A 14055-nucleotide genomic window follows, 5' to 3' on the forward strand; every position below is an offset into this window, starting at 1 on the left:
AAATTGTTAATGCAGGAGAGAGAGAGAAAGAGGCCGAGAGTAATTATTGTGTAAAAATTTTTGAATGATTTCAAATGTTACAAATGACTAAAGTCCCGCATAAGGAATAGGAAGATTTTTAGAAATTTCTCCAAAACTACCATACTATACAATATACTTGAGTTAGTTACTAAGAGAGCCGATTGAAGAAGACATCTCTCAGAGTTTAGTTTTTGTTTTTCCATTAAATTTATACAAAAATGTACAGCTCTCCATTACCCACTGCCCGGGGTGGGCAAACCTAAACCCCCTATAGTTTGATAAAAAAAAAATCCCATGAAAACAGATTCCTCTAGGTTTGTGGTTTTTCGCAGAATTATTTTATGTTTTTTTTTTTATTTATAATATCGTAAATAAAACCATTAACATTATTTATTAAAAGGTAAGGTCTATATAAATGTAAATGAAGGCATCGATAGGGTGGAAGAGATATTTCTTGTCGTTTTTCTCAACATCATCGGTTAACAATTAAATTGTAAAATTGTAAAGGGGAGCGGGGGGACATATAAAAATTAGTAATCTTTTGAATTAGTTTGTTGTCGTTTCCTTCTTCTCTGGGGTGAAAATTTTGCGACAATTACTTTGCACTTTAGCTTCTTAAACATTAGTAAACAGGGGCTAGGTTTAGTTGCGTTCTCATGTTGCGTTTTTCCAGGTCAACCGTCTTATTAGTCATTTCATTTTTCGTAATATTCGTAATTTTTAACTTTGTTTTTTTCTTTTTAAATAACTTAAAGATTAAGCAAAACAGGCAGGTTAATAAACAAACAAATTGGTATTAAAATATCGTATAAAAAAAAAATATTTTCGTCATATTAGTTTTAGGGTTAAAAATCTTATTATTATTAAAAACAAATGTATTTCTGGGTAACGCGTCTCATAACGTTTACTCTGTTATATTCAGGGGCGTTTTTTTTGTATATGTAAAAGGGGTAACTAGTTTTATGGAGAGGGGAATTTTGTATATTTGTTCTTTTGTGGGTAAATATGTGTGGGTCTAGTACAATAATCTTCGTCGTCCTGAAATGTAACACAAAGAGAGATGCAAAGAGAAGAAAAATAAAGTTGTATATAAAAATATAAAATTATAAACAAAGAAAAAATTGTTAAAGTAGAGTTGTTGTTGTTTTTTACAAATTAAAATACAAAAAAAGCACATAGAACGTAAAGAAACAGAGATTTTATGCAACAAGCAGACAAGGGTTTTAGAAAAGCTCAACACACATGCTTATCACAAGAAATGGGGATCAAGGGATCTAGCAATGTAGTTTAGGAAAGTTTACCCTCAAACAATTTTAGACTATCCTTAATAGGTTATTATCTGGACAGGGTCCGCTCCGCTGTGCCTACTTTCACTCTCTTATTTTATCTGAGCCCTATACAGCTGTCACGGTCAGGAAAAAGTCGTTTTGGGGTGCTAGTACGGCCTTTCAGATATTTCGCCCCAAAATGTGTTGGTGTTCTACTCTCAAATTTCTTTCATTATACCCACCACCGAAGAATGGGGGTATATTCATTTTGTTATTCCGTTTGCAACACATCGAAATATCCATTTCCGACCCTATAAAGTATATATATTCTTGATCGGCGTAAAATCTAAGACGATCTAGACATGTCCGTCCGTCTGTCTGTTGAAATCACGCTACAGTCTTTAAAAATAGAGATATTGAGCTGAAATTTTGGACAGAATCTTTTCTGCCCATAAGCAGGTTAAGTTCGAAGACGAACTATATCTTGATATAGCCCCCATATAGACCGATCCGCTGATTTTGGGCCTTAGGCCCATAATAGCCACATTTACTTTCCGATTTTGCTGAAATTTGGGACAGTGAGTAACGTTGGGCCCTTCGACATCCTCCGTCAATTTGGCCCAGATCGGTCCAAATTTGGATATAGCTGCCATATAGACCGATCCTCCGATTTAGGGTCTTAGGCCCATAAAAGCCACATTTATTATCCAATTTTGCTGAAATTTGGGACAGTGAGTTGTGTTAGGACCTTCGATATCCTCCGTCAATTTGGCCCAGATCGGTCCAGATTTGGATATAGGTGCCATATAGACCGTTCCTCCGATTTAGGGTCTTAGGCCCATAAAAGCCACATTTAATATCCGATTTTACTGAAATTTAAGACAGTGAGTTGTGTTAGACCCTTCGACATTTTTTTTCAATTTGGACCTGATTGGTTCAGATTTGGATATAGCTGCCAATATAGACCGATCCTCAGGTTTAGGGTCTTAAGCCCATTAAGGCCGCATTTATTATCCGATTTTACTGAAATTTAAGACAGTGAGTTGTGTTAGGCCCTTCGACATCCTCCGTCAATTTGGCCCAGATTGGTCCAGATTTGGATATATCTGCCATATAGACCGATCCTCCGATTTAGGGTCGTAGGCCCATAAAAACCACATTTATCATGCAATGTTGCTGAAATTTGGGACAGTGGGTTATGTTAGGCTCCTCGACATCCTTCGTCAATTTGGCCCAGATCGGTCCAAATTTAGATATTGCTGCCATATAGACCGATCCTCCGATGTAGGGTCTTAGGCCCATAAAAGCCACATTTATTTTCCGATTTTGCTGAAATTTGGGACAGTGAGTTGAGTTAGGCCCTTCGACATCCTCCATCAATTTGGCCCAGATCGGTCCAGATTTGGATATAGGTGCCATATAGACCGATCCTCCGATTAAGGGTCTTAGGCCCATAAAAGCAACATTTATTATCCGATTTTGCTGAAATTTAAGACAGTGAGTTGTGTTAGGCCCTTCGACATGCTCCGTAAATTTGGCCCAGATTGGTCCAGATTTAGATATAGGTGCCATATAGACCGATCCTCCGATTTAGGGTCTTAGGCCCATAAAAGCCACATTTATTATCCAATTTTGCTGAAATTTGGGACAGTGAGTTGTGTTAGGCCCTTCGACATCCTCCGTCAATTTGGCCCAGATCGGTCCAGATTTGGATATAGCTGCCATATAGACCGATCTCTCGATTTATGGGTTTTTGCCCATAAAAGGCGCATTTATTATCCGACGTCGCCGAAATTTGGGACAGTGAGTTATATTTGGCCCTTCGACATCCTTCGTCAATTTGGCTCAGATGGGTCCAGATTTGGATATAGCTGCCATATAGACCGCTCCTCCGATTGAGGCCGTCAATTTGGCCCAGATCGGTTCAGATTTGGATATAGCTGCCATATAGACCGAACTCTCGGTTTTAGGTTTGGAGCCCATAAAAAGCGCATTTATTGTCCGATGTCGCCGAAATTTGGGACAGTGAGTTGTGTTGGGCCCTTCGATGTTTGTCTTTAATTTTGCTCAGATCGAACCATATTTGGATATAGCTGCCGTATAGACCGATCTCTCGGTTGAACATTGACTTGTACTTATAAGCATTTGGTCTAAATCGGTGATATGTCTATATAGCTCCTATGGGGCATAAGGTATGCATTTTTCACTGGATTTTGACGAAAGGTTATTCACATATATACCCGAGGTGGCGGGTATCCAAAGTTCGGCCCGGCCGAACTTAACGCCTTTTTACTTGTTTTAGCCTTAAATTGCTAAAGCCGGCAAATATGCCCGGTTTTAAGGTGTTTTTGGGGGTGAGGTGGTACCCCATGTTTCAGATTCGTCCTATAGTCTCAAATATCTTTCATTTGAGTCTACTATTGTTATTATTAGTTAAAATTTCCATTTGGCGGGCTTTGAAGATGGGGCGGCTGCCCCTGTTTAAACGTACATAAGAGACCACCGTAGTGCTAACCTCTGCGCATGTCCGCCTATGATGCTGAACGCCTGGGTTCGAATCCTGGCAGGAACATTAGAAAATTTTCAGCGGTGGTTATCCCCTCCTAATGCTGGTGACATTTGTGAGGTACTTTGCCATGTAAAAACTTCTCCCCAAAGAGGTGCCGTTCGGGCTCGGCTATAACCTTATCACTGATCTTAAAATTGAATCGGACAGCACTCATTGATTTGTGAGAAGTTTGCCCCATTCGAATGGAAATTATTTAACGAGGCTCGGGAAGAGTAATGCCTCAAGCGTCTTGGCTACTGTTGAGAGAAGATCTACTGGTGAGAGGAGATCTGTCTGTATGACTCCGCTTTACTCGGGTCCTTCCCGGGCTTCAGTAGCGGGATCACTCTGCCCATTTTTTAGACATCGAGAACTATAAGAGTGTTTAAAGACAAGTTGAGGACAGTAGCAAGGTAGTACTCAACTCTAGGAAGATCCAGATTCTTCAGCATTAGAGTAGAGATTCCGTCGGGGCCCAACGCCTTGGGTGATCTGGCACCACGGATGACATTCGTAACTTCGCCCGCGGTAAATTGTGATAGCTGTCCATCTGTTCGGAGGCTACGTATACTATGAATCGCTCTTCTCCTCGCCCTGTCAGTCTCGGGATGCATAATAAATTGACGGATGAACAATCTGGCGCATCGCTTCGGATCAGCCATGGTTGTGTCGCCAATCGTGACCGAGGTCCTGTCAACCCGTCTACCGGGGTTCGAGAGTGACCTAACAGTAGACCACAGCTTGCCTAAACCGGTGCCTGAGTTACATTGCTCCAAGTGTACCAGCCACAAATTCCGCTTATGTTCGTTGACTACCCTGTTTATTTCTAGATTCAGGTCGCTGATTCTGGGTTTAGTGGGTTCCGTACAACGAATCACTACACGCTCGTCTGCGAGTACCACTGCCTGCGCCGGAAAATTGGGTCGCACTTGAAGAGGTCTACCGCTTTACTGTCACTGGCTAGAACAGACGTCTCAGACATAGTGTCCGTCATGAAAGGATCGGAAAACATGCTGACAGGGTGAAGGTTACCAGAAACGATTTGTTAGGACGTCGATTTGAAGCTGTGAGGACGTCGAGGAAGAAGAGACTATAGAACATCTGCTGTGTGTTTGTCCCGCACTGGCAGTCAGAAGGAGTTCCACTTTAGGTCTTAATTTCTTTGAAAATTTAAGTTTCAAGTTGGGATGTATATTACACACGGCTCAAGGAATACAATAAGATTACCAGAGCGGCAGAACGTGCCTCCTGGAAGATTTTCTGCGAATAGGTCGATATCGTTAATGACGCCGCCAAGATAAAAAAGTTTCTCTCAAAAACCCATGTCCAAACTGAAACTTTAGAAGACGATATGGGAGTGAGAGCAGAGACAACGGAGGACATGTTGACAGGATACGACGGGACTCACGGAGACAACGGAATCTTGGAACAATGACGTTGATCGAAGGTTTATAATAACGGAATTTATGGTGAAGGAATCCTTGAGGAGCTTCAAACCATTTAAGTCGCCCGGACCTGATGGAAAATTTCCGGCGTTACTACAGAAAGAGGCAGACTATCTAGCGCCTCGCCTGGTCAAAATTTTGTACAGCGTGCATAGGACTATCATATACTGCGAAAGCCTGGCAGGAGGCAAGGGTGATGTTTAACCCAAGCCTGGCAAGGCAAGTTATGTGACACCAAAGGCCTACAGGCCCATAAGCCTTACATCCTTTTTACTCAATACGATGGAACGTATTTTGGACACCATGATAAAGAGTATGACATCCAGCGTACTGCTCAAATACAAACATCATGCCTATTTCAAGGGATGGTCGGTGGAGACTGCCCTGCACGAGGTTGTGCATAAAATAGAAGAATCCTTCGATGCCAAAATGTCTACACTGTCGGTATGCATTGACATCGAGGGGGCTTTTAACAATGTGCGGACCGACACACTGATCCAAATCCTTAGACCAGTACCGGGTGGACCCGGTCCTTAGAGACTGGATAAACCATATGCTAAGGTACAGGTGGATAAATTGTGTGTCCAATGGCATAAATATAAGGGTGAAAGTGGCATAGAGCACGCCACAGGGGGGAATTTTATCGCCACACCTATGGGTGACCACCATAAATGACCTATTACGGATGCTGACTGAGGAGGGATTTGAACCCGTCTGCTACGCAGACGATGTTATAATACCTCTAAGGGGTAAGGATCCGAACGAGCAATGCAGAAGGACCGAAAGGGTCTTGCATATGGCATATGACTGGGCTAGACCCAGAGGTCTCAATGTTTACCCAGAGAAGTCTGAAATATGTATGTTCACGAGAAAGACGAAGGTGGGCCAATTTAACGCCCCACGTTTCCACAATAAGATGATTTCGATATCTGACAAGGTAAAATACTTAGGTGTGATCTTGGACAGGAAACTGAATTGGAAGTGTCTCTTTCAGGAGCGTACTGAGAAGGCTCACAGATGTTGGGCACTATGTAGACGGGCCGCAGGCTTAAAATGGGGCCTGAATCCTAGGATAGTCCACTGGCTCTACAGGAGCTTGATTAGACCAATACTAACTTATGCCTCAGTAGTTTGGTGGACTGCTATGGAGAAAAGGTGCATCATAAGGACCATACAACAGGTTCAGAGAACATGTTGTCTTGGCATAGGTGGAGCGATGAGGACCACACCAACTAGGGCACTGGAGACTATTCTAGATATCCGACCCATTGACATACAGATTAAGTGTGAGGCAGCCACTGCGGCTATGAGACTTAAGGCGAAGGGAGAATGGAATGAGGATGGGAGCAGCTCATACCATCGCGGTATAATCGAGGCGACGATAGGAAACCTGGAAGAAAGTGGAGAGGTTTCCAATCGGATACCTGAGATGAATCTTGAAGTCGAGTACGACGCACTGCTGCCATCGGCATAGTCTTGGATTGACGGAACCCTAGTATTGCCATCTGGAAGATCATGTTACACGGATGGATCAAAGCTAGAGGACAGAGTGGGCCTGGGGTTTACATTGAAAACCCAGGGATTGACATCTGTTTTAGACTGCCTGACCATAGTACGGTCCTGCAGGCGGAGTGGTGCTAACGCGAGAACGTCGAGTGTAAACATCTTTACCGACTGTAAAATTGCCATAAGGGCAATAACAACCAGGACGGTAAGGTCACGAAAAGTCTTGCAGTGTAAGAAGGAGATTAACGCCTTCTCTGAGGATGGGAAAATCCGCATCGTTCGGGTGCCGGGCCATAACGGAGTAAGGGGAAATGAAAGGGCAGTCGATTTGGTGGTGAATAAACTTGGCAAACCCGAAACCTTTCGGGTCGACGCAGTGCGTGATAAGGGAGTGGGCGACGAATGCGCATGCAAAAGTTTGGAACAGTAAAACGGTCGGTAGGACGGCGAAAATCCTATGAAGGGATCCAGATCGTGAGAAGACCAGGCTATTACTGAAAGGAAGCAAGAAGGAGGTCAGTATATAGGTATTGGTATCATAACGGGACACATAGGACTACGAGCTCACTTATTTAAAATCAGTGCGACAGGTGATAGGATGTGTAGGCCATGCGGGGAAGATGATGAGACGCATTTCCTTTGTCATTGCCCTGCTTTCGCATTCAACAGATACCGGTACTTAGGTGGAGACACAATATCAGACATGAACCAACTTAGGGGAGTGGCATTGAAAATAATTATGGATTTTGTAAGAAGCACGGAATTCCTAATTTAAAATTTTCTTTTAAGAGGTTAATTTATGGTTTTTAGGGCGCACAACAAGCCGATTACTGGCTTAGGTGTATGTCCATAGTGGCATGAGGCGGATTAAACATTTGCAAGTTGTTGGGCTTTTTAAAGCGATTTGGATGGTTCAACGGTAGAAACTAGAAGCCATATTCCTCCTCCTCTTTTTGTTTAATCACAGACTGCATATATACGATTACTAACAGAGTTTTATATACATATGTATCCTTAAAACTGATGTCCTGAATGTTTTTAAATAACTTATAGTGGGAAATTATTATTACATTAAACATTTACAACATTGATTGCCTATAATTCACACATGCTATACAAATCTCATGCAAAATCACATCGATTGGGACTTTGGGAAATAAATTTTTACAAAATATGAAAACGATTTGTTAATTTCAGATATTGAAATGACAGGTGGTGCTTATTGATAAAAAGGAACAATTTGGAAAATATTTCAAAAAAGATGATATTTTTTTTGAATTCAAATTGTGATGTGTGAAAGGGGAACATGCTCAAAGGTGAAAAATTGTGGAAATTGAAAAAATAAAAGTGAGAATTAAATAAATTGCGAATGGACAAAATAACCAATTTGCTTTCGAAAAATAAAATAATTAACCAACAAGTATTGCATATGATTAGTAAACAATAAATCTAGAATGCTTAGACAGATTTTGGGAAGGGTGCCCTTCCGCAGTCTGTCAAAATACTTTACCTTCAACGTTCACCTCAATATCCTCTAAACGACCGCCGTTGTGATTGATAACAAAAGAATTCGATTGGTGTACGGGCCCGGGCCCACCCAAAGACACTTGGGGACCGGACATGCCGCCGCTTATGCTCACGGTGATGGGACACCCAGGAACGGGCATTTTGTTGAACGAAACATTGATGGTATGCTCACAAGCCTCGGTGGGTACAAAGGAGACAGAGAATCTGTAACAAATAGCAAAGAAAATCTTAGTCGATCTTCCTAAAAATCAGCAAAGTTATAAAACCCACCTTGCACTGCCTTGAGGATGCACTTGCGTTGGTATATTCTGCCCCTTTGCCGATATGGTTATCTCCAAGTTGCCTTCACCTGCATCGCCAGCATCGACGGTAAACTGCACTGGGCGACCGACTGTACCACGCGATACACTACCCACCGCCACCTTGGTGGCATCATATGACTTTGCCAAGAAGGGAGTACCCTGCACAGGGAACCCATTGTATTCCACATTAATCGAATGGCCTCCCACACTGGTGGGCGTAAATTCTGCCGTAAATCCTGCATGTATATCGCCGGTGACTCGTACCGGCAACTCGCCATGAGGGCCGCGTACACTAACAGCCAATTCGGCAGCACCACCACCACTTACGGTGATATGAAACGAAGCCGGCCTATTCACCGGTATCAACTCCAGATTCGATAGATTCAGCATGACGCGTGAAGTATCTGCTACTTGGCATACAAAGGGACATCCTCGTACGGTTTCGCCATTAAATTTGATATCAATCAAATGGGGCTTGGCCTGTTCGGGAGTAAACGAAACTAGACAACGGCCACCGCCCACCACCTGCACGTGATTGGGCACTTCTCCTTCGTTTATGGAAATCTCCAATTGTCCCTCGCCAGCGGCGCTGGCATCGACACGAAACTGACATGGCTGGCCGACAACGCCGCCATTGACATCGGTGACCTGTATGAGACTGGAATCGTAGACTTTGGCTATCAAAGGGCCACCGGAGATTTTCGTACCATTGATGGAGGCCTCGATGACGTGCGTACCAACTTCGGTTGGCACGAACTCGATGCGTGCAGCACCGTTTGCCGCCTCGTGGGTGACTCTGGCATTCAGTTTGGTCTTGTTAGGACCCAAAACTGTTGCCACGCACTCGCCTTTCGCAAGGCTTTGACCAGGAGGCGGCAGTATATCAAAAACCGCCGGTGTATTGGCGGGTACAAGACGGGTCGATTCGCCCAATGCTGTTAGACCGGGTGTGGACATGATCTCAACGTGCCACGGTGAACCTGTAATGACACAGAAGAAGAAGAGGAAAATTAGTAAAAAATCAAAAAATTGAGCTTAAACTTGAATCAGACAGGACTCATTGATATGTCTGAAGTTTGCCCCTGTTCCTTAATAGAAGGTAAATGGGCAAATTTGCAAATTTTATTAAATTTATTTTGTAAATACTTTGAGCTTTCTTGGGCTCAATTTCTCCATCATTTTCAGCTCCAAATATTTCAAGAATTTATCTCACATGCTTTCTAAACATGGCAGAAATCGCTATCTTTTTAGTATAAAATAATTTTCTATAAAAATGTAAAAGGAACCCTTTTTGCCTTCCATCTATCAGCTCTCTCTTATGCTCGCAGCCATATCACTTACCGAAGGCTCGGCTTTGTATGAATGGCAAGAAATGCGGCCATTGTGGAAAGTGGCAAGACAAAAACATTGGCATCAATAACCACCAAGGCAATGCGAAAGGTGCCTGCAACAGATTTCAATGAAGGCAACTTTATTCAAATTACACTTAACCAGACCAAGGCAACAACAAACGAACCAATTCCTGCCCTCTTCTACTTTTCTGCGTTTTTCCGGCCACCATTTCAAATGTTAATCTGAAAGTTAAATTGTACCCACTTTCAGGGGTTGGGACTGGGCTAGGGCAAACTCCATAGAGACAGATCACAGATCACAAACACACTCGACCGTAAGACAATGGCACACATCATACAAGCAGAGATCCCAATCAATGGTGCTCTTAACCCAATGCATTAACTGGCGGCATAGATGGCGTTTTAAGGCCAACAAAGAAAGCCAGAGTCAAGTACACTTGGCAAAGGCAGCAGCAGCAGAAGATGAAAAAACAAACCCTTCTGTAAATGCTATGCCCTAGTCAGTCAAGGCGAATGCATTCAGTCAAGCATTCAAACATTTGTGTCGTGTGATTTCTATTCCCTCAATCGCTCAATTGAAGCCACTTTAACTTGGCTTCACATGGCATGGAAAAAAAAACACTTTTAACTTGCGTTAAATTATGGGTTACCTTGATGAAGTTCTGTGGTTTTTACTCTGCTACTTAGCAGTGGTGGAGTAATTGGTCAGGATTGGAGTTTTCGTTAAGGCCTTTTTGAATTAGAGGAACAATCTTTGAAAATAACTGACACTGTAGAAAGTCTTTTAATCAAAAAATGTTTGGAATGACAGTTTAACATTATCACAAGGCATTCTTTCAAGAATAGCACGGTGTAGATCTCCAATAATCTTTGGCAAAGATAGCAGTAACTTGCCTAGCCACAATGCCCAGAGGCATTAAATATAGCAGTGCCCAGATGGTGTCGTCCTCTGCGAGACTGTGACAAAGAGACTATCCAATGGGTGGTACCCATCCTTTAAATCCGTTTGTGCAATAAGCAGTTGAAGTACCGTCCACCAAACCAAAAAACCATACAGTATAAAAGGTGTGCTAACTGCAATATACAGCAAGTGCCTGAGACATGGTTTAAGAAATTCTACCTTTGTATATTCCTTGACAGCGAGAGAGTCGTATTAGTTGCTGACTGGTCTGTGGCCTTTCTGAAAACCGTACTGTTATCGAGACTCACAAATGCCAGATCCCTCATTTGGGTATATGTTTTGTTTACTCCCTATGTCCCCTAAACCTATGCAAAAAATATACTAAATCACGTGCTGAACATTGATCACCAAAAGGGATTGATTTGAAATGGCCCCAATACCAGCATATAAAAAAAAAGTAATTCGCAATGGAGTTCAACCGTAATCGTGTGATTGAGTTATATATGAAAATCACAAACGACTTTTGTTGACGAACTCAAACACCTCTATGTGAACAAAATGTTAATGCAATATATCATAAATCGTGAAAATGGTACTGGCAGCATTGCCATACGCCATCGTGGTGGTCCAAAATAAAACTGCAATCTTGGCTTGGCGAGTGAATGCTCGACTTCAGCGAAATCAGCACCTCCAAGTGAAAAAACTGTTTATGCATTACTTCATCAGTCGTGCAAATTATACTGGCAGCGTTGGTACATGCCATCGTGGTGGTCCAAAAAAAAAACTGCAATCTCGGCTTGGAGAGTGAATGCTCCAATTCAGCGAAATTTACGAAGTAGTGGTAATCAACTGGCTAATGGTCGGCCGATGGCCGCTCTCCAAACGTTTTTACACGGCGTCAAAGTAAATGCGACTTAGTATCTGGAAAATATTTTGGCAGCTAATTGCCGAGCCGTGGACATGCAAACATTTAAGGCCGTCTTATAAAGCACGTGGAAACTAAGATTAGCCAATTCGCCAGATGGTAATGCGATGGTCTATTCTTTTTGGGCCGTTCTAAAGACTAAACAAATAAAAATGCAAAAAAACGGCCAGGCTGAACTTTAGATACCCACCACCTCGGGTATATATATTTTTACCACCCTTCGCCATATTCCGGTGAAAAATGCTTTCATTTATAAACCCATTGCAGCTATATCGAAATATAGTCCGATTTGGACCAAACTCGGCACGAACGTCGAGTGGTCTAATGAATACAACTCACTGTTCAAGTTGGCAAAACAGAATATTGGTTATTATAGTAGCTATATCCAGATATAGGCCGATTTGAACCATACGGGGTACAGATGTCGAAAAGTCTAAATTAGCGAAATGGGATAATGCACATTTTATAGGCCCAGGGCCTTAAATCGGGAGATCGTTCTAAAGGGTGATTTTTAAGAGCTATAGGAAAGTTTTTCAGAAACGTCTTGTCGAAACAACATGTCATGCAAGTCAAGCTTTTGCATTTTGGACAAAAAAGTTGGATTTCATCTCTTCGCTCACCATTCACAGATACGTTAAGATTCGCATTTTCTTTGAAGAAATACGGTCCAATGATGCCGCCATCTGATCTTCACTCCAAACTCGACAATATTGCTTTTTTACGTACCCATTGAGCCAAAAATTAGCTTCGTCGTTGAACAGAATTTTTCGATAAAAAGTAGATCTTCGGCCAACTTTCCAAGAGCCCATTCACTAAAAATGTTTCGTTTGTAAGACGATTCATGGTTAAATTATTGACCAAACTGAAGATGTTTGATAGTGGAACAAAACATGAAACGTTCGTGAGCTGTTTAAAACAGTGTTGGGGAAAAGATAATAGCTAAAAAATCCCCCTATGTATGGCACCTATATATAAATATATATCGATGGCGGCCATTCAAAGAAAAGTCTGCCAACACTTTCGTTAAAGGAGAGTTTTGTTATTGACAATTTACTCTCTCTAATAAAGGCCTTGCATGGGCCCACATTTCGCTAGGCTGCGAACAGCTATTTATTGTGAGCGTTTAAAGTGCACCTGAATGGGTGTATGTATATTGACAATATTTAACCAACCAACAAAATTTGTTTTCCTGTCATCACGATATCCAAAGTCCAGCATTGTTGGGGAATCAGTCACTTACCAAGTTATGGGTAATTTCCTCTACGTGTCTTCATGTCAGAGGGAAGTTCCTATGTGGCCCTCTGTGTGAACCCTAATGAATTAGCCTTCATTGAGTTATGTGTGTGCATTTGTGTATAAAACTGATTATAAATTTCATAAAAATTTGATGATGCATTCGTTGGTTCGTGTTAAAAAAGCATAAAATTAGCAGAGTAAAGACTTACATATCATTAGAGTTGCAAAAACTTCCTTATACCAACTAATGGAGAAAGGGCGTAATAAGGCAACAAATTTACAGGTGTAGAGAAAAAGAGTCAAGAGCTTACTTATAACTGAGGCTACAACCATATATAAATTTCAAATCAAAGATTTGTACTCTCTACAATTACTTTAATGTTTCTCAATATGTAGTTTCCTCGTAATGAAAGGGAAAATTCTAGAGACAATCTACACCTGATGGTCAGGGTTCTAGCGCGACAGAAGCCAGGACTGAAAATTTGCGCATATAAATGCTCAGAGCCTTAAGAACAAAATTGATGAGATTCGCTATATATTTGAGGAATCCGGTGTTGACGTTATTGCGGTCTCTGAGACATGGTTTCAACCACATTATGGGAATAGACTGGTATCCGTAGATGGTTACAGGTTTCTAAGATCCGATCGGGATGGCAAAGGTGGTGGAGTTGCTATCTATATCGTCTAGTTCAACAGACAAAGTTGAATATATTTTTGCCGAATTGCACTGTTTGCGTAGAAAAGTTCTGTTTGGGGTTGTATACCGTCCTAATAAAAGAGTGAAATATGATGACTTTGTAAAGAGACTTGAGGATATAAACTGTCATTATAATGATATTATAGTCACTGGTGACTTTAATAGTAATGTGCTTGAAGAGACACATTTGATGCTCCCAATGCAATCAATAGGGTAGCATGTTGTTAATTCCAATACTGCCACACACTATACAACGACCACAAAGACTCTTATTGACTTGTTCTTCGTAAGTTCCAAGACTGATGTGAAGTTATATGATCTTATATG

At 41.7% G+C, this 14055-nt stretch overlaps 1 protein-coding gene across 6 annotated transcripts in view; it reads right to left on the reverse strand.

Moving 5' to 3' along the window:
- Positions 1 to 14055, reverse strand: part of LOC106088583 (filamin-C) — a 231617-nt gene that overhangs the window by 17359 nt on the left and 200203 nt on the right. For 5 of the 6 annotated variants that reach the window (XM_013254171.2, XM_013254168.2, XM_013254169.2 and 2 more), the window contains 2 exons: positions 8586 to 9597; positions 8299 to 8519 (listed from right to left, as the gene is read on the reverse strand). In XM_013254171.2, the coding sequence (XP_013109625.2) occupies positions 8299 to 8519; positions 8586 to 9597 (1233 nt within the window). Of the gene's footprint in view, positions 1 to 332; positions 1060 to 8298; positions 8520 to 8585; positions 9598 to 14055 lie in introns of those variants that run through there. The other variant, XM_013254173.2, reaches the window with a different exon arrangement.

The sequence above is a fragment of the Stomoxys calcitrans genome, chromosome 5, assembly GCF_963082655.1.
Source record: "Stomoxys calcitrans chromosome 5, idStoCalc2.1, whole genome shotgun sequence".
NCBI classification, from domain to species: Eukaryota; Metazoa; Arthropoda; class Insecta; order Diptera; family Muscidae; genus Stomoxys; species Stomoxys calcitrans.